Below are 23,250 nucleotides of genomic sequence, written 5' to 3' on the forward strand. Positions count from 1 at the left end.
ATTACACTTGACTCGAGTGATCGCATTACTGCTACACAGTGGCTGCAGTACATGTCATCTGACAGCACCTCGAGCACCAAGAAGTAGAGCGGCTTCAGGCAATTCAGGAACATCACCAGCCACAGGTTTCCATTCAAGTCACAAACGACCCTAATTTGGAAATATATTGATAGTCGCACATAATTACTGGGTAGGAAGTTCTGGAGCTCCCTTCCCCACAGCCCTGCGGATGCTACTGTACAGCAGTATCGAACATATGGAACAGAAAAAAGGAAATCCAAAATTATTCTACAGGTTTGAGAAAAGGAAAAGGGTTGAAAGAAATGGGAATCTGATCAGAGACCAATACTCATGGTTACAGAAGGCACATCAATACCTGAAATTCACTTTCACCATAGAAGATGATGCTACCAGATTCTGTACAAAGGAGGATACAATTGAGACTTTGAATCATTGATAAAGAGCAGGGATGGGGAAAACAATAGCTGTACAATGTGGATAAATCAACAGATGCAGATGGGATACATCCTTGGTTGCTAAGGGGCTTAAGGAATGCAATCTTCTCAGCCTCTGAAGATTCAGGGGTGAACACTAACTGCAGGCCAGTTGCTCTGTGGTAGTGAAAGTGCTAAGAACAGAATTAACAGTCACTGAGACAATTGCTGAGTGATTAAAGAAAGCCAGAACTGATCTGTTACAGATAATCTGTGTCTAATTTAAAATCTTCACAGGAGCAGAATTAAGCCATTCAGCCCATCGAGTCTGCTCCGCCATTCAATCACACCTTATTTTCCTTGTCAAACCCATCCTCCTGCCTGCACCCCCCCCCGTAATATTTGATGCCCTTACTAATCCAGAACCTACCATTTTTGCTTTAAATATACCCAATGGCTTGACTTCCACAGCTCTCTGTGACAATGAATTCCACAGATTCACCATCCCCTGGTTAAATGAATTTTTTCTCATCTCTCCTCTAAAGGGACACCCCTCTGTCTGAGGCTGCCCTCTAAAAAGATGCCATATGATATGTCGACCGTTTGGAATCGATTGTTAGGGATGAGGTTACCAAGTACAGTACCTGGAGGCACATGACAAGATAGACCAAAGCCAGAATGGTTTCCTGAAAGGAAAATCCTGCCTGACTAACCTACAGCAACTTTTTGAGGAAATTACAAGGAGGATAGACAACGGAGATGTAATAGATGTGGTATACTTGGGTTTTCAGAAGGCCTTTGACAAGGTGCTGCACATGAGGCTGCTTAGCAAAATAAGATCCCATGGAATTACAGGGGAGTTACTAGTACGGGTGGAGAATTGGCTGATTGGCAGAAAACGGAGAGTGGGAATAAAGGGATCCAATTCTGGCTGGCTGCCAGTTACCAGTGGAGTTCCACAGGAGTCGGTGTTGGGACTGCTGCTTTGTACAATGTATGTCAGTGATTTGGACTATGGGATTAATGGATTTGTGCTAAATTTGCCGATGATACGTAGGTAGGTAGAGAAGCTGTTAGTGTTGAGGAAACAGAGAGCCTGCAGGGAGACTTAGATAGTTTAGGGGAAAGGGCAAAAAAGTGGCAAATGAAATACAATGTTGGAAAGTATGCTTTGGCAAAAGAAATAAATGGGCAGGCTATTATTTAGATGGGGAGAGAATTTAAAATGCTGAGATGTAAAGGGACCTGGGAGTCCTTGTGCAGGATACTCTAAAGGTTGAGTCGGCGTTGAAGAAGGCACATGCAATGTTGGCATTCATTTCTAGAGGTATAAGAGCAGGGATGTGATGTTAAAGCTCTATAAGGCATTCGTGAGACCACATTTGGAGTACTGTGTGTAGTTTTGGGCTCCTTATTTTAGAAAGGATATAATGACATTGGAGAAGATTCAGAGAAGATTCACGAGAATGATTCCAGGAATGAAAGGGTTACTGTATGAGGAACATCTGGCAGCTCTTGGGTTGTATTCCGTGGAGTTCAGGAGAATGAGGGAGGGATCTCACAGGAACATTCCAAATGTAAAAGGCCTGAACAGATTAGATATGGCAAAGTTATTTCCCATGGTAGGGGAGTCCAGGACAAGAAGGCACGACTTCAGGATTGAAGGACATCCATTTAGAACTTTTTTTTCCTTTTTTTTAATATAATTTTTATTGAGTTTTCAAAATGAATACATGAAAAGATAATATCTACCCTCCCCCCCCCATATAAAGTCCTACCTAAAAAAGAAAAGAAGAAAAAAAAGAAGAACCGCCTGGGTTTCCACATGCACCATGGAATTCAAAATAAATTTGGTATACTTATTCGTTACTTTCTCCAAGGGACCAAGATTTTTATCGGAGCACTTAAATATGCCATCCTATCTTTTGTAAATAAGGGCGCCAAATATTCAGAAATGTTACATATTTATGTCTTAAATTATAAGTAATTTTTTTCGAGTGGAATAGAACCAGCCATTTCATTATTCTAACGATTCATACTTAAATACGAATCAGATTTCCAAGTAACTGCTATAGTCTTCTTAGCTACTGCCAATGTAATTTTTATAAATTCTTTCTGATATTTATTCAATTTAAGTTTCGGCTTTATCCCTTCAATATCACCTAATAGAAGTAATACAGGGTGGAAGTTGAGTTCCAGTAATTTGTTCCAATAAGACTCTTAAATTTATCCAAAAGGGTTGAATTTTAAAACAAGATCAAGTAGAATGTAAGAAAGTACCAATCTCTTGATTACACCGAAAGCATTTATCGGATAGATTTGAATTTAATCTATTTATTTTTTGTGGTGTAATATATAATTGGTGTAAAAAATTATATTGTACTAATCTAAGTCGAACATTTATTGTATTTGTCATACTGTCAAGACAGAGTCTTGACCAATTTGTTTCATCAATATTAATATTCAGATCTGTTTCCCATTTTTGTTTTGACTTATGGATTCCTTGTTTAATTGTCTGTTTTTGAATCAAATTATACATACAAGAAATAAATTTTTTAATTTTCCCTTTTTGAATTAAAGTTTCAATTTCATTAGGTTTTGGCAAAAACATTGTTTGACCCAGCTTACCTTTTAAGTAAGCCCTTAATTGAAGGTAACAAAAGAAAGTGTTATTTGATATTTTATATTTATCCTTCAGTTGTTCAAATGGCATCAATATACCTCGTTCATAACAATCTCCTATAAATTTAATACCTTTTTGGTACCAATTATATAAAAGTTGATTGCCCATTGTAAAAGGAATAAGTCTGTTTTGGAACAAAGGTCTCCTTGCTAATAAAGACTTCTTTATTTCATTATCAACATTTATCTTATTCCATAGATCAATCAAATGTATTAATATAGGAGATTCTTTCTTTTCTCGTATCCATTTAGACTCCCACTGATATATAAAATCTTCAGGTCTATTTTCTCCTATCTTGTCTAATTCTATTTTAATCCATGCTGGTTTTCGATCATCGAAAAAAGATGCAATAAATCTAAGTTGATTTGTTTTATAATAATTCTTAAAGTTTGGAAGTTGTAACCCTCCTAACTCACATTTAGAACATTGATGTGGAGAAATGACTTTAGTCAGAGGGTGGTAAATCTGTGGAATTTGTTGTCATGAGCAGCTGTGGAGGCCAAATCATTGGGTGCACTTAAGGCAGAGATAGATGGGTTCTTGATTAGCCAGGACATCAAGGGGTATGGGGGGAAAGCAGGGGAGTGGGGATGACTGGAAGAATTGGATCAGCCCATGACTGAATGGCACAGCAGACTCGATGGGCCGAATGGCCTACTTCTGCTCCTACGGACTGCCCATTTCTCACTGTTGACGCTGCTTTCCGCTCCTCCATCAGTTCATTTTTTCCAATCAGCACACACAAAATGTTGGAGGAACTTGGTGAGTCAGGCAGGGAAATGAACAGTTGACGTTCGGGCTTGATGAAGGGCCTCAGTCTGAAACACTGACAATTCATTTCCCTCTGTACATGCTGCTTGACCTGCTGTTTTTCCAGCATTTTGTGATTTTGACCCAGTTTTCCAGGTTCTGCAGTCTCTCGTGTGCTTTCTTTAGCCCAGGTCAGATAATCATTCTAATGATAATCCATTCACCTTTTCCATTGTTAAATAATGTAGCTACTTTTAAATACAGAAATAATAAAGCAGAAAGATGCTGACATTCTTTACCTTGTAAGGCAAAACCTCAACACTTGTATTCAGCAGCAGGTCCCCTGGATGCTCTGTGTTCCCAGTGTGAAACAAGTATCTGTGAGGATGACAGTAAATGCAGGGATTAAAATAGCTCAGGTGAACCATATGTTACTAGTTACCATTATTAAAACCATGTTACTATTATTTTCACAGTGGCTGATCTACAAATATTCATGAAAATTGTTGATGAATTTTCAAAATGCAATTTTCTGAACAATAAAAAATAATTTTACAACTCTGTAAAGAAATAGAATAGGACTTCATCAGATGAAGTGAATAGTTCTAACTATGAACCATTTGGCCCATCGAGTCTACTCCACCATTTCATCATGGCTGATCCATTTTCCCTCTCAGCCCCAGTCTCCTGCCTTCACCCCATATCCCGTCATGCCCTGACCAATCAAGAATCTATCAACCTCTGCCTCAAATATACCCAATGACTTTGCCTCCACAATTGTCTGTGGCAACAAGTTCCACAGAATGTCCACCTCCGGCTAAAGACGTTCCTCCTCATCTCTGTTCTAAAAGAATGGCCCTCTGTTCTGAGGCTGTGTCCTCTGGTCTTACAATTACCACCATAGGAAACTCAGCAGACCAGGCAGCATCTATAGAAAAGAGTAAACAGTCGACATTTTGGACCGAGACACTTCATCAGGCCTAGAGAAAAAAAAGATGAAGAGTCAGTAAGAACGTGGGGGTGGAAGAAGAACCACAAGGTGATAGGTGAAACTGGGAGTGGGGGAGGGGTGAAGTAACGAGCTTGGGAGCTGATGGGTGAAAGAGATACAAGGCTGGAGAAGGGGGAATCTGATAAGAGAGAACCGAAGGCCATGGAAGAAAGAAAAGGGGAGGAGCACCAGAGGGAGGTGATGGGCAGGTAAGGAGATTAGGTGAGAGAAGGAAATGGGAATAGGGAGTGGTGAAGGTGGGGGGTGGGGGCGGGAGAGACAGCATTATGAAAGTTTGAGAAATCAATGCTCGGGGGCTACCCAGACAGAGTATAAAGTGTTGCTCATGCAACCTCAGTATGGCCTCATCATGACAGTAGAGGTGGCCGTGGACTGACATATCAGAACGGGAATGGGAAGTGGAATTAAAATGGGTAGCCACTGGGAGATCCGCTTTTTCTGGTGGATGGAGTGTAGGTCCTTGGCAAAGTGGTCTCTTAATCTACGTCGAGTCTCACTGATACAAAGGAGGCCACACTGGGAGCACCAGATGCAGTAGATGACCCCAACAGACTCGCAGGTGGTGTGCCGCCTCACCTGGAAGGACTGTTTGGGGCCCTGAAAGGTAGTGAGGGAGGTGGTGTAGGGGCAGGTGTAGCACTTGTTCCACTTGTAAGAGTAAGTGCCAGAAGAGAGCTCAGTGGGGAGGGACGAATAGACAAGGAAGTCAACATAGGGAGCATTCCCTGCAGATAAAAAAAAAAGAGGGTGGGGGGAGGGAAAGATGTGCTTGGTGGTGCGATGGCCACACCCACTCCATTGAGGCCTTTTACCATTTGATAGGTTTCAATGAGGTCACCCCTTTTTCTTCTGAATTCCAGTGAATACAGGCCCAGAGCCATCAAACACTCTTTATATGACAAGCCTTTCAATCCAGGAATCATTTTGAAAATTGAAGAATACTGTGCCCCAACACATCCTTGGAACAGTGTCCAATGAAAGCCCAGCACAGTGCCTCTGGCTCTCAGCTCCAGCAAGCTGGATTCAGCCCTGACACTCCAGAGCTATCTGTGTGGAGTGTGCCCGCTCTCCCTTGACCCACACAAGTTCCCACTAGACGCTCGCAACCAAAGGACACATAGGTTAATTACCCACTGTAGGTTATCCCGGGTAATCCGTGAGTGGTAGATTGGAGCGTTGTTAGTGCAATCGCTTTGGAGCATCAGCCTGTAAGATCTAAGGTCAGATTCCTGCCACTGCCTGCAAGGAGCTTGACTGCTCTCCCCAAGGTTAGGGTCGGTGAGTTGTGGACATCCTAAGTTGATGATGAAACCATGGTGACCCTTGCAGGCTGCCCAGCACAATCCTCACTGATCTGATTTTCTCACAAACCACCTGTTTTACTGCAAGCTTCAATGTACATGTGCCAAATAATCTTCAAAATCTCTCATGAATCCGGGAGAATGAACTGGGATCAGTGCAGGATTAGTGTAAATCTGTGCATGATGGCAGGCACAATCACAATATGCCCAATAGAATTGGAATTAATCGTGGTGAGGGGTGAGGGGCATAGTTTTCAAAAGCATTTTGTAGGCTCATATGAATATCGATAGCCATTCCCTTGTTTCTTGAATAAAATCCATGCTGATCAGTTGAAAATTTCCACAATGTTCATCCATTTAATTTCCCAATAAAATATGGTTTATGGTTCTGATAAAAAGGCTCTGATATTAAGTATTAGCATTGTTTCTCTTCCCACAGATGAGATGAGGCCCAACCTGCTGAATATTCCCAGCATTTTCTGTTTTTAGGATGGTCTACAATTCCTTGGATTGCTTCTAATTTTTCTTAAACGCTTGAGTGATTTGTACAATTTTCCAACCATAAGAAGATTTTTCCAAATTAAGAGACCGCTAAAGATTATATTTAAGAAGTCTGCAATATTTATAATGCCTCCCCTTAAATACCTAGAATGGAAATCATCAGGGCTTGGGAATTTATCTCTCTTTACTATTATTTTCTTCATTACTGTTAATTTGATTAAATTAATTCTGCAAATGACATTAGTTCTGATGGAGCATTAATTTCTAATGAGATATCTGGATGTTCTACTACTGTAAATATTGATCTAAATAATATTTTTTTAAAAAGTGCTTGCCTTCCTAGGCCAAGGTATGGAGTTTGAAGTTTGGGATGTTGTGTTGCAGTTGAACGTCAGTCAGAATGCAGCAAGCATATTTTGTCCATTTCTGGCCACCATACTCCAGGAGTGATGTTGTAGTAATAGGGAAATTGCAGAAAGATTCACCAGGTTGTTTTCTGGAAAGGATGACTGTAGTTATAAGGAGAGTTTAGATGGGCTAAGTTTATTCTCACTCAAACTAAAGGATTGATGGAACAACCTTATAAAGATCTACAAAATTATGAGGAGCATAGATAGGAAATATTGTCAGAATCTTTTTCCTCCAAGAGCAGGGAGTCCAGAAAGAGAGGGCACATGATCTAAAATCCTGATGAAGAGTCTCAGCCCAAAATGTTGGCTGTTTATTCCTCTCCATAGACGCTGCCTCACCTACTGACATTCTCCAGCAACTCATGTGTTTGTTACTCTGGATTTCAAGCATCTGCAGAATCTCTTGTGTTAGAGGGCACAGATTTACGGTGAGTAGGGAGAAACTCAAAGATCTGCAACACACATCTAAGTTGCTGGTGAACGCAGCAGGCCAGGCAGCATCTCTAGGAAGAGGTGTAGACGACGTTTTGGGCCGAGACCCTTCATCAGGACTAACTGAAAGAAGAGTGAGTAAGGGATTTGAAAGTGGGAGGGGGAGGGGGAGATCCAAAATGATAGGAGAAGACAGGAGGGGGAGGGATGGAGCCAAGAGCTGGACAGGTGATTGGCAAAGGGGATATGAGAGGATCATGGGACAGGAGGCCCAGGGAGAAGGAAAAGGGGGAGGGGGGAAGCCCAGAGGTTGGGCGAGGGGTATAGTGAGAGGGACAGAGGGAGAAAAAGAATGTATGTATATAAATAAATAAATAACGGATGGGGTACCGAGGCATTAGCAGAAGTTTGAGAAGTTAATGTTCATGCCATCAGGTTGGAGGCTACCCAGACGGAATATAAGGTGTTGTTCCGCCAACCTGAGTGTGGCTTCATCTTTACAGTAGAGGAGGCCGTGGATAGACATATCAGAATGGGAATGGGACATGGAATTAAAATGCGTGGCCACTGGGAGATCCTGCTTTCTCTGGCAGACAGAGCGTAGCTGTTCAGCAAAATGATCTTCCAGTCTGCGTCGGGTCTTGCCAATATATAGTAGGCCACATCAGGAGCACCGGACGCAGTATATCACCCCAGCCGACTCCCAGGTGAAGTGTCGCCTCACCTGGAAGGATGTCTGGGGCCCCGAATGATGTTGAGGGAGGAAGTATAAGGGCATGTGTAGCACTTGCTCTGCTTACAAGGATAAGTGCTGGGAGGGAGATCGGTGGGGAGGGATGGGGGGGACGAATGGACAAGGGAATCGCTGTGTTCACCAGCAACTTTTACGTGTGTTGCTTGAAATTCCAGCATCTGCAGATTTCCTCGTGTTCTCGACTTTAAAGATCTGACTTGTTTGTTTTTATATTAACTTCCGAAATGAACAATTTTACATTTTGCCACAATGTACTCTATTTTCCCAAACTTTGCCAATTCATTTAACCTATGCATATCCCTTTATAGTCTCCTTATGTCCTCTTCTCAACTTACTTCCTTACCTACCCTTATGTCATTAGCTACTTTAGTGTCCCTACCTATAGTGACATTCATTTATATAATCTGTAGAATACTGACGTCCCAGCACCAATCCCTGTGGTACACTCTTCTTTAAATCTTGCCAACCAGAAAAAGTCACTTCTGTCTTAAATGGGTGCCTCTTTATCTTTAACTGTGTGCACTCAAACATCTTCATCAATGTCCCAGCTGGTGCACAATTTGACAATAAGTCGCATCGATGGTGTACATGAACAGGAAAATGTTTTTACATTGTGCTTTATTTATGCCAGACTTTGTGTGTAAAATTGCTTTGTAACATTTAATTTATATCAATTCAGGACTGCAATGAGTCATTCTTGCAGCTCAGTACATCACCATCCATTTTGATTCTACAACCCGTCACCTTCTTTCGGATTGTAGATTTCACTGGAAGCACATTGAAATGCTGTGAGCTTTGCAATATTTATATCATAGGGAAGATGGGCATACTGTCTCTTTCTCTCTCCTTCCACCGAGGAATTAAAATATCCAGCAATGTACTGATTGCCTTAAATTGATCACTGACCAAATATGAGCCCATCATGCACAAAAAGTTAGAGGAACTCAGCAGATCAGACAGTGTCTATGGAGAGAAACAATATTGATTTCCCTCCAGATGCTGACAGATATGCTGAGGTTCTCCAGCTTTTTGTGTCCACTGGGTTTAAATTTGTTCATTGCATGTTGCTTAAGATTTCCTGCATCTGCAGTTCTCATGTCGAAATGTAAACACAAAGCCACAATTGTGCTTAGTAATCTAAAAGCCGAAAAAAAAGCAAATGCTATAAACTTGAACTAAAGGTAGAAAATGCCAGAAATACTCAGCTGATGCTAATTCTGCAGATGCTGCCTGACGTTGTCCCATCCATCTAAGAAACCAATCAAGAGCCTGGGGAAGGTCTTTGACTGCAGCCTAAGAGATGCAGCTGCCACCCAGAAGACCTCCAAGGAGTTAGAAGTCTGGTTCACCAGAGTGGACAAGTCAGGCCTACCTGGCAAGTTCAAGGCCTTCATCTACCAGCATGGCATCCTCTCCCAAATCCTCTGGTCGATGCTAGTGTATGAGATATCCATGTCAATAGTTGAGGCTCTTGAAAGAAAGATCAATGGCTACCTTTAATGCTGACTGGGCCTCCCACTTGACGTGAGCAGCATTGCTCTACACCTTTCCTTCAGCAGCCCAAACGAGGAGTGCCACTGTACACAGATTCCAGTGACCCCAAAACCGCATCAGCAGACTTTCAGTTCCAGACAGGAAGGATGAGGATGCAGTGGAGATGGCTGAGTCACCTGAGGCACAGGGATCCAGTAGGGACAGTGGCGTCTGGTCAGGTGGGGCTGGGCAGCTTCCCTTATAACCATATAACCATTACAGCATGGAAGCAGGCCACCTCGGCCCTTCTAGTCCATGCTGAACTCTTACCCTATCCTAGTCCCATCGACTTGCACTCAGCCCATAACCCTCCACTCCTTTTCTGTCCATATATCTATCGAATTTAACTTTAAACGACAACATAGAACCTGCCTCAACCACTTCTGCTGGAAGCTCACTCCACACAGCTACCACTCTCTGAGTAAAGAAGTTCCCCCTCATGTTACCCCTAAACTTTTGTCCTCTAACTCTCAACCCATGTCCTCTTGTTTGAAACTTCCCCACTCTCAATGGAAAAAGTCTAACCACGTCGACTCTATCAATCCCCCTCATAATTTTAAACACCTCTATCAAGTCCCCCTTCAACCTTCTACACGCCAAAGAATAAAGACTTAACTTGTTCAACCTTTCTCTGTAACTTTGGAGATGAAACCCAGGCAACATTTTAGTACACCTCCTCTGTACTCTCTCAATTTTATTGACATCTTTCCTATAATTCGGTGACCAGAACTGTACACAATACTCCAGATTTGGCCTTACCAGTGCCTTATACAAATTCAACATTACATCCCAACTCCTATACCCAATGCTCTGATTAATGAAGTCTAGCAAACCAAAAGCTTTCTTCACCACCCTATCCACATGAGATTCCATCTTCAGGGAACTATGCACCATTATTCCTAGATCCCTCTGTTCTACAGCATTCTTTAATGCCCTACCATTTACCATGTATGTCCTATTTTCATTAGTTCTACCAAAATGCAGCGCCTCACCTCACATCCCTTCAACCTGCTTTGAAAGGACTCAGGGCAGGGACAGACACAAAGGAAGGGTAAGATGAGGGAACAGGAGCCAATCCTCATAGAGGGATCAGAAGTGGAGAGAGTGAGCAATTTCAAGTTCCTGGGTGTCAAGATCTCTGAGGATCTAACCTGGTCCCAACATACTGATGCAGCTACAAAGAAGGGAAGACAGTGGCTATATTTCGTCAGGAGTTTGAAAAGATTTGGTTTGTCAAGCAAAACACTAGAAAACTTCTATAGATGTACTGTGGAGAGCATTCTGACAGGCTGCATCACTGTTTGTTACGGGGTGGGGGGAGAGGTGGGCACTGCACAGGGTCAGAAGAAGATACAGGAAGTCGTAAAATTAGTGAGCTCCATCTTGGGTACTAGCGTCCATAGTATCCAAGGCCTCTTCTAGGAGCTGTGCTTCACAAAGGTGATGTCCATTATTAAGAACCCCCATTACTATATATATATATATATATATCTCTCACACACACACACTTACTGTAATTGATTTATTGATTGATTTATTTTTCTTTATTATCATGTATTGCATTGAGTTGCTACTACTATGTTAACAAATTTCACAACACATGCTAGTGATTTTTTTTGTGTGCCATACTCTGCCAGAGCCTCGGTGACCACTTCGTTTTTCCAAGTGGTTGTCTTGAAGGAAAGATAAGATTCTGTGAGTGGTCCCCCACGTCCTTCTCACAGCACAGTAACTGTCAAAGCTGGAGGCTAACTACAGCCTCAGCCCCGCTCACCAGCAGACTTGCTCACCACGGCATCTGACTGGCAACAGAAAACCGATCTTGGCAAGAAATTAAAGTTCCCTGACTTCATCACATCATCACTGCTGAGGCCTGACAAGGTCATTCCATCAGAAACCTTGAAGCAGGTGGTCATGATAGAACTGACAGTTCCTTGGGAAAACTGGAATGAGGAGGTATTTGAATGTAAGAAAGCCAAAAGCCTGGAGCTGGTAGAGCAATGCCAGAGACGAGGATGGGGGGCACAATGCGAACCTACAGAGGTGGGGTGTAGAGGTTCTGCTGGCTGCTCGCTGTGCAGAACCTACTCTCTCCTTGGGATTACGGGGGCTGCAAAGAAAAGAGCTATCAGGACCATCACAGAGCATGCTGAGTGAACCTCCCTCCAGAAGACTATGGATCAAGAGATATGACCCATGGACCAGTGCTGCTGGAACACAAGCCAGGGCCTGATCAACCTGGCTGGGTTGCCTGAACTAGAGTTGAAAGACCTGAAACACCCGAAGACCCCAGCTTACACCACTGATGATGCGTTCCACTGCATCCTAGGATGTATCCAGTATGTTTTACACAATTTCCAGGCATTTTCATAATCTGACACTAGATGGCAGTGGTTTACAAAGTTTGAAAGAACATGTCTGAACAGCTTTCCTTCTTCATACTCCCCACTGAAAATTGATAAAACAGATTACAATTACAGTAGAACCTAAAAGAAACAACAGTAAATCTCTATAATAAAAATAAAAGGAACTCAAGGGAGAGTTCCTTATTTTTTGATGTACAGTACATGGCTAAAAACATCTACAAAAATTGAGTTTGATTCATGTTGAATAATCTGAGTTTACTCTGAATTAAACAGTGCCATATGGATAATGTGGATTTGAAGAAGTTCCCATGACCATTTTCAGCTTCATTTGGAATTCTAAATAATTTGGATTTTGAAGCACGGTTATCCTAAAGCAATCCCCATTACCTCCCAGCAGAATCTAGGTCATGGTTTCAAACCTCATGTTCCGGTTCCATATTCAAATTTTTTTTATATATACAGAGAAGGTAAAAAGAAATATTTCAACAACATTTTAACAGCAGTACAGACTATAGAGAAGTTCAAACAAAAAAAAACAAATTTTTTTGGCAGAACAGTTTATATTGTCACCACAAAACATGAGAAAGCCTGGTTTTGGTTCAGAATAAAGCCCAAGGAATTGATAGATTTACACCACACATTTCTCAATGATTAAGAAGAGTAAAATATTTACATTGCTTGAGGTGGAATGTGTGAAGTGAAAGGGTTTTACTCGGAGCTGGTCATCGCAGCTTTATGCAAATCAGGGCACAACTTGTTAAAAGCTCTTGTGCCTTCACCCTTAACTCCACCAGCACAGTTGGCCTGTCAGCAAGGAGATTGACAGTGGTTGAGTTATTGTTATAAATAGATTTTACTTCATAACGCAAACTTGAAGAGTTTTTCCCCCCAATGTGAATTGTTTAGATAAAGGTTATTCTAGAATTGTATGAGCAATCATATTGAAACAGATAAATAAACTTTGTAAAGCAATATTACAATATTTCAAAAGGCTCACATTATTCAAGAAAAGTGACTTGCAGACATCTGTACAGAATGACAAAGTATTTCTCATTTATCTGCAGCAGTGTCTGACTCTCAATATAGTAATGAATAATCTAGGATAAGCAAACATTATCTTCTTCTAGTACCTGTCTAAATGGACTAACATGTGGGGTGCCCACAGATCTATGTGGTGACTAGTTAATAGAACATAGAATACTGCAATGTTGTGCTAACCTTTTAACCTATTCTAAGATCAATCTAACCCTTAACAACACACACAAAATGCTGGAGGAACTCAGCAGGCTAGGCAACATCTATGGAAAAGAGAGAACAGCCAATGTTTTGGGCTAAGCCCCTTCATCAGGACAATTCTAACACTTCCCTCCTACATAGCCTTCCAATTTCTGTCATCCATGTGTCCAAGAGTTTCTCATATGTCCCTAATGTATCTGCTTCTACCATCACCCCGACAGAGCGTTCCATGCACCCACCACTCGGTGCGGGAATAAAAAACTTAACCTCTGACATCCCACCACACTTTCTTCATTTCCACCCTGGCTATCTACTCTAGCTACACCTCTATTGTCCATGTGCCTCAAAGAATTTCTGAATTTGAAATGAGTAATTTGAAATTAGAACATATATGGAAACTTATAGATAGGACATAACCTCATGATGGAAGAAACTGCTTCACTATCATAAAATAAATTGGCAAAAATCTGTCATTGGAAAAAAAATACAAATAAAACGTTGCAAAATGGGATGCTATTTCAGAAAAGCAAGATCAGAGATGGTTAGAGGAAAGGAAAGGAAGAATGAATAGAAAGTTGTAAGATCACGGACCATAAGATATAGGAGCAGAATTAGGCCACTTGGCCCATCGATTCCGCTCCGCCATTTCATCATGGCTGATTCATTTCTCTCTCAGCCTCCAATCTCCTGCCTTCTCCCCATATCTTTTCATGTACTGAACAATCAAGAATCTATCAACCTCTGCCTCATATATACCCAATGACTCCACAGCGTAAATTCCATAGATTCACCACTCTCTTGCTAAAGAAATTCCTCTTCATCTCCATTCTAAATGGATGTCCCTCTATTTGGAGGTCCTCGGCTTCCAAAGGAAATATCCTCTCCAATTCCACTCTATCGAGGCCTTTCAACATTCTATAGGTTTCAATGAGATTCCCCCCTCATTCTTCTAAATTCCACTGGGAACAGGCCCAGAGCCATCAATTGGTCCTCATAATGTAAATCTTTCATGCTCAGAATCATTCTTGTGAACCTCCTCCAAACCCTCTCCAATGTCAACAGATCCTTTCTTTGATTGCTCACAATACTCCAAGTGAATCCTTACAGGTGCCTTATAAGACCTCAACATTACATCCTTGCTTTTCTATTCTACTCCTCTCGAAATGAGTTTAGAGAGGGAGCTCCAGAGAATGAGTTGGAAATGGCTCATGGTAGGACTAACAATAAATTCCCAATTCCTATCAGTTTAGTATTTCAACTCTTTCCCCCCATTAGATGTGCTTTAAAAAGTATTCTTGGTAAAATTACAAATCCAATATAGCAAACATTCTTTCAAACACTTGCAAATAATAGAAAATCTTAATTATATTTTATTCTTGAGTATCACACTCAAAATGCTGGATGAACTCAGTAGGTGAGGCAGCATCTACAGGGAGCAATAAAGAGTCAACGTTTTGGGCCAAGTCTCTTCAGCATGTTGGTCAGATTTGACATCTCAGAAAGAGAAGACTGAGTGGGTAACCTCACTGAGGCCTTTCAAAGTTCTAAGTTCAAAGAAGATTTATTATCAAAGTACATTTGTGTCATATACAACCCTGAGATTCATTTTCTTGCAGGCATACTCAATAAATGCAATAACCATAATAAGATCAATGGAAGACCGCTCCCAACAGGGCAGAAACCAGTGTGCAAAAGATAACAAACTGTGCAAAAACAATCAATCAATCAATAAATAAATAAATAAGCAAGCAAGCAATAACTATCAAGAACATGAAACAAAGAGTCCTTGAAAATGAGTTCCTAGTTTGTGGGAATAGCTTAGTTATGGGGTAAGTGAAGTTGAATGAAGTTATCCCCTTTGGTTCAAGAGCCTGATGGTTGAGGGGTAATACTTGTTCCTGAAACAGGTGGTGAGAGTCCTGAGGCTTCTATATCTTCTTCTTCTTCATGGAAGCAGCACGAAGAGAGCATGACCTGTCCCTGATGATGGATCTTGCTTTTCTGCGACAATGCTCTGTGTAGACATGCTCAAAGGTAGGGAGGGTTCTCCTCATGATGGACCGGGCTGTACCCACTACTTTTTATAAGCCTTTTATTTCAAGAGCATTGGCATTTCCATACCAGGCTGTGATGCGGCCAGTCACTATACTCTCCACCATTCATCTATAGAAGTTTGTCAAAGCTTTAGATGTCCTGCCGAATCTTCACAAACATCTAAGGAAGTAAAGATGCTGCCGTGCTTTATTCATAACTGCCCTTGCGTGCTGGGCCTAGAACAGGTCCTCAGAAATGGTAACACCGAGGAATTTCAGCACGGACTAGAAGGGCCGAGATGGCCTGTTTCCATGCTGTGATTGTTATATGGCTATAATTTAAAGTTGCTGACCCTCTCCATCTCTGATTCCCTATTAAGGACTGACTCATGGATATCTGGTTTCCTTCTCCTGAAGTCAATAATCAGCTCCTTGGCCTTGCTAACATTGAGTAAGAGGTCATTCCATTTGTGGGGCGGGGTCTAGAGTCCAAAGCAAAAATGAGGCTCACAAGTATGATCTGGATCCCATCAGATCCAATCCAGCCTAGGGAAAGGTTTAATAGGAACCCAAGGGGCAACATTTTTCAAAGAGGGGTGTGTATATAAAAAAAAGCTGCCAGTGGTTGAGGCAAGTACAATGACATTCAAAAGATATTTGGACAGGTACATGGATAGGAAAGTTTTGGAGGGAGATGGGTCAAATGCTGGTGAGTGGGACTAGTTTTGATGGGCAACTTAATCAGCATAGATGAAATAGGCCAAAGGGCCTGTTCTGTGATGTGTGAGTCTCGAACACGCAACGTCTTTATTCAGTAATTGGCTAGAACATGGGTGGATATATATATATATAAAAAATAAATAATAGAAATTGCATAATAGAAATGTTTGTAAGTAAAACTGATGTAAAGTGTGAGAAGATTTGTAAGAAGCATGAACATTAGACCACATGGCTCATTCTGCACTGTAAGCTTCCGTCTATGCATTAGAAACCAAACAAATTTTAATACAAATAAAAAACTCCTGCAGATGCTACAAATCTGTTTTTTTTTGAAAAAAGAGAAAAGCCTGGGGATACTCAACAAGCCACAGAGTATCTGTGGAGAGGGAAGGTAGTTGACATTTCAGATCGATGACTTCCATCGCCACATATACTGTAGACCTGCAGTATCTCCACAATTTTCTGGTTTTTATTATTGTCTTTAGTTAATGTGGGCTTGGGAGCCTGCAGTTATACAAATGAACACACACACACACAAAATGCTGGAGGAACTCAGCAGGCCAGGCAGGATCTATGGAAAAGCGTATAGTAAGGAAGGAACATGATGCTAGGTGAAACTGGGAGGGGGGAAGGTGCAAAATAACGAGCTGGAAAGTTGATTGGCGAAAGAGAAATAGGGCTGGAGAGGACAGAGGGCCTTGGAAGAAAGAAAAGGGGGAGGAGCACCAGAGGGAGGTGATAGGCAGGTAAGGAGATAAGGTGAGAGGGAAATGGGATTGGAATGGTGGGGGGGGGGTGCGGTGTATTATCGGAAGTTTGAGAAATCGATGTTAATGCCATTAGGTCCATTTCCCATTCCGAAATGTCAGTCCATGGCCTCTTCTACTGTTGCGATGAGGCCACACTCAGGTTGGAGGAGCAGTATCTTATATTCTATCTGGGTAGCTTCCAACCTGATGGCATGAATATCTATTTCTTGAACTTCCTGTAATGCCCCCTCCCTTTCCTATTCCCCATTCTCACTTCTCACTCACTTTATCTCCTTACCAGCCCATCACCTCCCACTGGTGCTCCTCCCCCTTTTCTTTCTTCCATCCATGGCCTTCTGTCCTCCCCCTCTCCAGCCCTGTATCTCCTTCTCTGAACAACTTCCCAGCTTTTTGCTTCACCGCTCCCCCAGTTTCACCTATCAGTTTGTGGTTCCTCTACCCAACCCCCCACCTTTTTACTGACTCCTCATTTCTTTCCCCCAGTGCCGGTGAAGCGTCTCTGCCTGAAACATCGACTGTACTCTTTTCCATAGATGCTGCCTGCTGAGTTCCTCCAGCATTTTGTGTGTGTTGCTTTGGATTTCCAGCTTCTGCAGATTTTCTCTTGTTTGTGATTGAGTTACATAAAAGAAGTGTTTTAACATTTTGGAACTTAGTACTTGGATATTTTTGTTTTCAGTTTGAAAGAGACCAGGAGTGCCATGTCACCTACAGAAATGCGTAACCATTAACAGCTCAGAAGTTGCAATGTCAATGGCTCTCTCTCTTGGAGAGAGATGATCGACTTTTCTCTTGAGAGCTAACAAGGTGAGCAGAACTGCAAGTTTGAGACAGCAAGGAAGAGGAGCAGTCACCATGTTAAAATGTGTTTTTCAGGCAAAGAGCTGTTCTTATACTGTGAGGCCTAGTCGTGAATGGAATGGAGACAGGGGTTAGCGTAATGGCCATTTGAAGAAGGGCAGCCTCACATGGGTTGAAGTGCTACTGTTGAAGTCTGAGTATCGACTTTGATGAATGTCAGGCTACTAGTGAGGAGGGCAACCATCAGAAAGAGCAAGGCAAAAACATTTTTCCTTTTCCTCCCTCTACTGGCTGTTAGTAAAGGCCAGTTATGGCTGTCAGTGTGGCGCTATGCTCCTCCTGTGAGACGTGCAAGGTCAGGCAGTGTCTGGCATGGCTCCTCTCAGACTGCATAGGTGAGTTGGAGTGACAGTTGAATTCACTGAGGAGATTAGAATGGCAGAGTATGTTGAAGGCAAGATTTCAGATAGATGGTCACACCAAAGGCTTAGTCAGACAGCTGGGTAACCACCAGGAGGAGCGAATGGGTGGTCTCAGAGTCTTCTGTGGCTGTCCCCCTCTCAAACAAGTACACCATTTTGGATACTGTGGTGGGGTTGACCTCTTGGGAAAAGCACACCAGGAGCCAGATCAGTAGCACCATGACAGACTCTGTTGTACAACGGGATAGGTCACAACAGGACAGGTCAATGGTTCAGTGAGCAACAGTGATAGGGAAGGCTCTGATCAGGAACACAGGCAGGTATTTCAGTGACCATAGGCAAGACTCCAGGATGGTGTGTTGCCTCCCTCTTGCCTCTCTCTGACGGGACTCAGGACTTTCTGAAAGAGGATACTGAGGAGCCAGAGGTCGTGGTCCACACTGGTACTCAAGACACAGGGAGAAAGAGAGGTGGGGTCCTGCAAAGATAATATAGGGAGATGGGCAGAATATTTTCAAATAGGACCACAAGAGTTATAATGTCAGGATTAATCCCAGTGCCATGGACTAGTGAGACAAGAAATAGGAAGAAAGTAAAGCTAAATGCATGGCTAAGCATTTCATACAGATGGGAGGGCTTCAGGTTCACAGATGATTGGGCTTTTTTCCAGAGTATATGAGGTCTGCACAAGGAGGACAGCTTGCACCTAAACTGGTGTGAAAGATGAATTCCTCTGGACTTTCAACTTGTGAGATGCTTCTCTGGCATGGGAGATCAGCTCGCCTGGCCTTCTGAACCGGTAAAGGTCCAGGAAAATAGGCACCATGGACAGTAAGTAGAGGCAGTGGACTGAGTCTAGCACCACCCGGCCTAGCAATTTATACTGCCAGCTGCTCCCGCCATCTCTTCATCTACAAGGATTGTTCATGAGGACGTTTTTACATTCAGATATTTACATATGGGAAAGTCATTGTAAGTATTAACGGGTCTTTCGCTACCCTTGCACTCTATTTAGTGGAGGTAAAAAAGTCACCATTAAGACTGTTGTAAGAAAGCTCTGTAAAAACTTAACTACTATATTCAATGGTTTACCTCTCTAGAGGTGACTTACCTATCTATATTCAATGGTTTGTCAAATCTGAAGAGAATATAGTCACCAGCGAGAGGTGTAATGCCCCAGAAGAAGTCCTCTCCCAGGTAAACTTTATCCAATGTATGTCCTTGGTAAACTTTCAGTGAGGTTGATACCTCTGCCGATGGATTGACGTGCATTTTGTGAAGTAAAGGCTTCATAAAATCTTTATCCTTAGGAGAGAAAAAGTAAACCCCATGCACACATATTACTGAATGAAAAATATCAATTATGCAATATATAAAATGCTGAGTACATTAAGTAACTTTTTAATGTGCTAAAGATTGAAATATTCATTAATGTTTGCAAATCCATTCTGTTTTGCCACTTGCAATCTATTCATGAGTTACAAAGAAACGATTCTGTTCTGACCAATCAGTAAATTTCTACAATTAGGGAAATGTTGGTTGGAGTAAAAATAGAAAATGCTGAGTATCAAGGTAAGAATACAAAGCTCAAAGGGTTTATTATTAACCAAATCATAACCTATTGATTTTTGGAATTTGTTGTGTGTGTGTGTGTGTGTGTGTGTGTGTGTTTGTTTGGCCTTTTCAGGTTCTGGGTTTTGCTGTCATGGTCATCCTGCTGCTGGTAAATGAACTGAAGAATAAATAGTGGTTTGGTTTGGAAAGTCAGGTGAGCACTTCAAAATTTCAGAAGAAGTTATTTACCTTGAGGCCAAGGCTTTTAGCCTTAACTCAGCAAACTATTCCTTCCAACTTTCTGGGTCCCTTGTGATTGATACATTTCTCTGAGTACCACCAGGTGTTTTACAACTTGAGAAAAGACTGCTTTTTCCATAGTAGTTTGATCTTGGCACTGGCATTGCCAAGGAGCAAGTTCCCATAAAAGCTGCCAAGTGGGGAATGAGTTACAGTAGGGCTTTCACTGAAACCTAATCCTGACAACAGCCCGCTCAGCTTAGCTTGACTCTGGAATCTTTCCGGTCAAATGCTCAGCCTCACCCAGTGAACGATCCACTGGGACTTTCACAGATAGCCTGAATAATATGGTATAATAGTGTAATCTTGCAACTCCAACACTGGGAAAGAAGGCAACATTGTGGACCATGAACAACAAAACATAATATGCCATAGATATACTGCTGGTAAATAGGATTTGTATAGGTAGGTGCTTGATGGTCTGTCTGAAAACGGTGGGCCGAGGAGCCTGTTTCTGTGCTACACAACACTGTGACATACAGATAAAGAGTTGGAAATGAAATGAGACTGATTCAGTAACTGTATGGGATGCCGCACTGTAGCTCAAACCCACACTGTCAATTTGATTTCTATTGACTTTCAAAATTCTGGATTATGACAGACAAACAAAAAGAGGCTTCAGGGATGCAAGTCAGAGACACAAAAGATTCTGAAAATGCTGGAATGTTGGCGGTTTATTTCCCGGCACTGATGCTTGTCCCAGCTGCTGAGTTCCTCCAGCATTCTGTGTGTGTTGCTCAGGGATGAAGGTAATCAGCATCCTCTGTACGAAGAGCAAATAGGGCTCTTCATGGATATAAAAATGCCAAGCTGCATCTTTCCAGTAAAGCTGGTAAAAACGAGATGAAAAAGGATATGTGCTTGCAGCATAAAGAACGGCCTCTTCCCTTTGCAATATTGTATATTTCAAAACTTTGCTCACACCCGCTGAGAAAGGGGTCCAATGAAAAGATGCCGATTGGTTAAAGGTTCTGACTTTAAAATAGAAATCACGTACTCTCACAGAATGGATTACTAAAAACACTAAACTTAAAGCTCTCTGGCAATGAGTAGAAGCTAATCTCAACCAGGTAGTTTATAAAGATGAGCCTTATTTGTGACATATACAATGAAATGTCCATTATACGTGGCCGATCAGTAGCATCAACAGAGCTTCACCAAGAGGGATTTCTTGTAGGTCAGCAGCGGATATTTAAAAAGGGAGCTTCGAGGGCGTTTGTCCGTTGTACCTGGCCAATCAGCAGTGTCAACAGAGCTCTACAAACGAAATAAAAGTACAGAAAGGATAAGCAGAGCGGTCATTGCCAGAGTCGGCCAGTGGCAGAGTAGAAGCGACAGGGTTTGGCTCAGAAGAGGCTTCGGCTCGGAGGAGGCATTGGCTCTGTATAAAGCATCTGTTAAGGTTTTCTTTTTGTTTTTTTCCCCTCCCTCTTACTGTACCATTTAAATGGCTGTGGTGTGCTCTGCGTGCCGGATGTTGGAGAATTGGGAGACCCAGAGTCTCCCAGGGGACCACATCTGTGTGAAGTGCATCCGGCTGCAGCTCCTTGAAGACAGTGTTAGGGATCTGGAGCAGCAGCTGGATGACCTTCGGCTTGTACGGGAGAGTGAGGAAATAACTGATCAAAGTTACAGGGAAGTGGTCACCCCAAAGTTGCAGGAGGCGAGTAGCTTGGTGACTGTCAGGTGAAATGGAAATAGGCAGACAGAGCAGAGCACCCCTGTGGCCATTCCCCTCAAAAGCACTTTTGTGTGGGATGACCTCCCAGGAGAAAGCCACGCTGACCGGGTTACAGGCACTGAGCATGGGTCCATGGTGCAGAAGGGAAAGAAAGAGAAGAAGGGAGCAGTAGTGACAGGGGACTTGATAGTGAGGGGAACAGACAGAAGATCTGTGGATGTGAATGGGACACCCTGATGGTATGTTGCCTCCCAGGTGCCAGGGTCAAGGATGTCACAGATCGCGTCCACAACATTTTGGAGAGGTAGGGGGAGCAGCCAGATGTCCTGGTACATATTGGTTCCAATGACATAGGAAAGAAAATCAATCAGGTCCTGAAAAGAGAATTTAGAGAGCTAGGTAGAAAGCTGAGAAGCAGCATCTCTGGGGTAGTAATTTCTGGATTGCTGCCTGTGCCTCGTGCCAGTGAGGGTAGAAACAGGATGATTTGGCAGATAAATGTGTGGCTGAGATGCTGGTGCAGGGGGCAGAGCTTCAATTTCTTGGATAATTGGGATCTCTTCTGGGGGAGGTATGACCTGTTCAAAAGTGACGAGTTGCACCTGAACATGAGGGGGGCCAATATTCTCACGGGGAGGTTTGTTAGAGCTGTTGGGGAGGGTTTAATCTAACTTGGCAGGGGGTTGCGAACTGGAGTGAAGGGACTTGGGAAAGGACGGATGGTAAAAGAAATGAAGAGAGCGTATAGTCAGATTGTCAGGAAGGGCAGGCAGGTGATGGGACTTAGTTGCAGCCAACATGCTGAGTATCAAATCATTAGGAATGCAGAGTCAGAAAGGATAGCAAATATGGTACTCAAGGTGTTGTATCTAAATGCATGTAGTATAAGAAATAAAGTGGATGATCTTGTTGTAATGTTACAGATTGCCAGGCACGATGTTGTGGCCATCACTGAATCATGGTTGCAGTTGGGAGCTGAATGCCCAAGGTTACATGTTATATCGGAGGAGTGGGAAGGTAGGCAGAAGGGTTGGAACAGCTTTACTGGTAAAAAAAAAGGCATCAAATCAGTAGAAAGATGTGACATAGGACCGGAAGATGTTGAATCCTTGTGGGTTGATTTAAGAAACTGCAAGGGTAAAAGGGCATTGATGGCAGTTATATACAGGCCTCCCAACAGTGGCTGGGAGGTAGACCACAGGTTACAACAGGAAATAGAAAAGGCATGTCAAAAGGGCTATATTATGGTAGCAGTTTGTTTAGGAAAATCAGGCTGGTAATGAATCTTAAGAGAGTGAGTTTGTTGACTGCCTAAGAGATAGTTTTTAGAGCAGTTTGACGTGGAGCCTACTAGGGGATCAGCTATACTGGATTGGGTGTTATGTAATGAACCGGAGGCAATTAGGAAGCTTAAGGTAAAAGAACCCTTGGGAACCACTGACCACAATATGATTGTGTTCAACTTGAAATTTGATAAGGAGAAAGTAAAGTCTGACATAGCAGTATTTCAGTGGAGTAAGGGAAATTATAGTTGTATGAGACAGGAGTTGGCTAAAG

At 42.4% G+C, this 23,250-nt stretch overlaps 1 protein-coding gene across 1 annotated transcript in view; it reads right to left on the reverse strand.

Annotated features, from left to right (window-relative positions):
* mgat4a (alpha-1,3-mannosyl-glycoprotein 4-beta-N-acetylglucosaminyltransferase A) overlaps positions 1 to 23,250 on the reverse strand; it is a 284,363-nt gene that overhangs the window by 21,040 nt on the left and 240,073 nt on the right. Inside the window, exons 11-12 of the mRNA XM_072262765.1 lie at positions 19,270 to 19,463; positions 4,167 to 4,245 (exon numbers count right to left, since the gene is read on the reverse strand). Coding sequence (XP_072118866.1) covers positions 4,167 to 4,245; positions 19,270 to 19,463 — 273 coding nt within the window. The remainder of the gene's footprint in view (positions 1 to 4,166; positions 4,246 to 19,269; positions 19,464 to 23,250) is intronic.

The sequence above is a fragment of the Mobula birostris genome, chromosome 7, assembly GCF_030028105.1.
Source record: "Mobula birostris isolate sMobBir1 chromosome 7, sMobBir1.hap1, whole genome shotgun sequence".
Taxonomy (NCBI): domain Eukaryota; kingdom Metazoa; phylum Chordata; class Chondrichthyes; order Myliobatiformes; family Myliobatidae; genus Mobula; species Mobula birostris.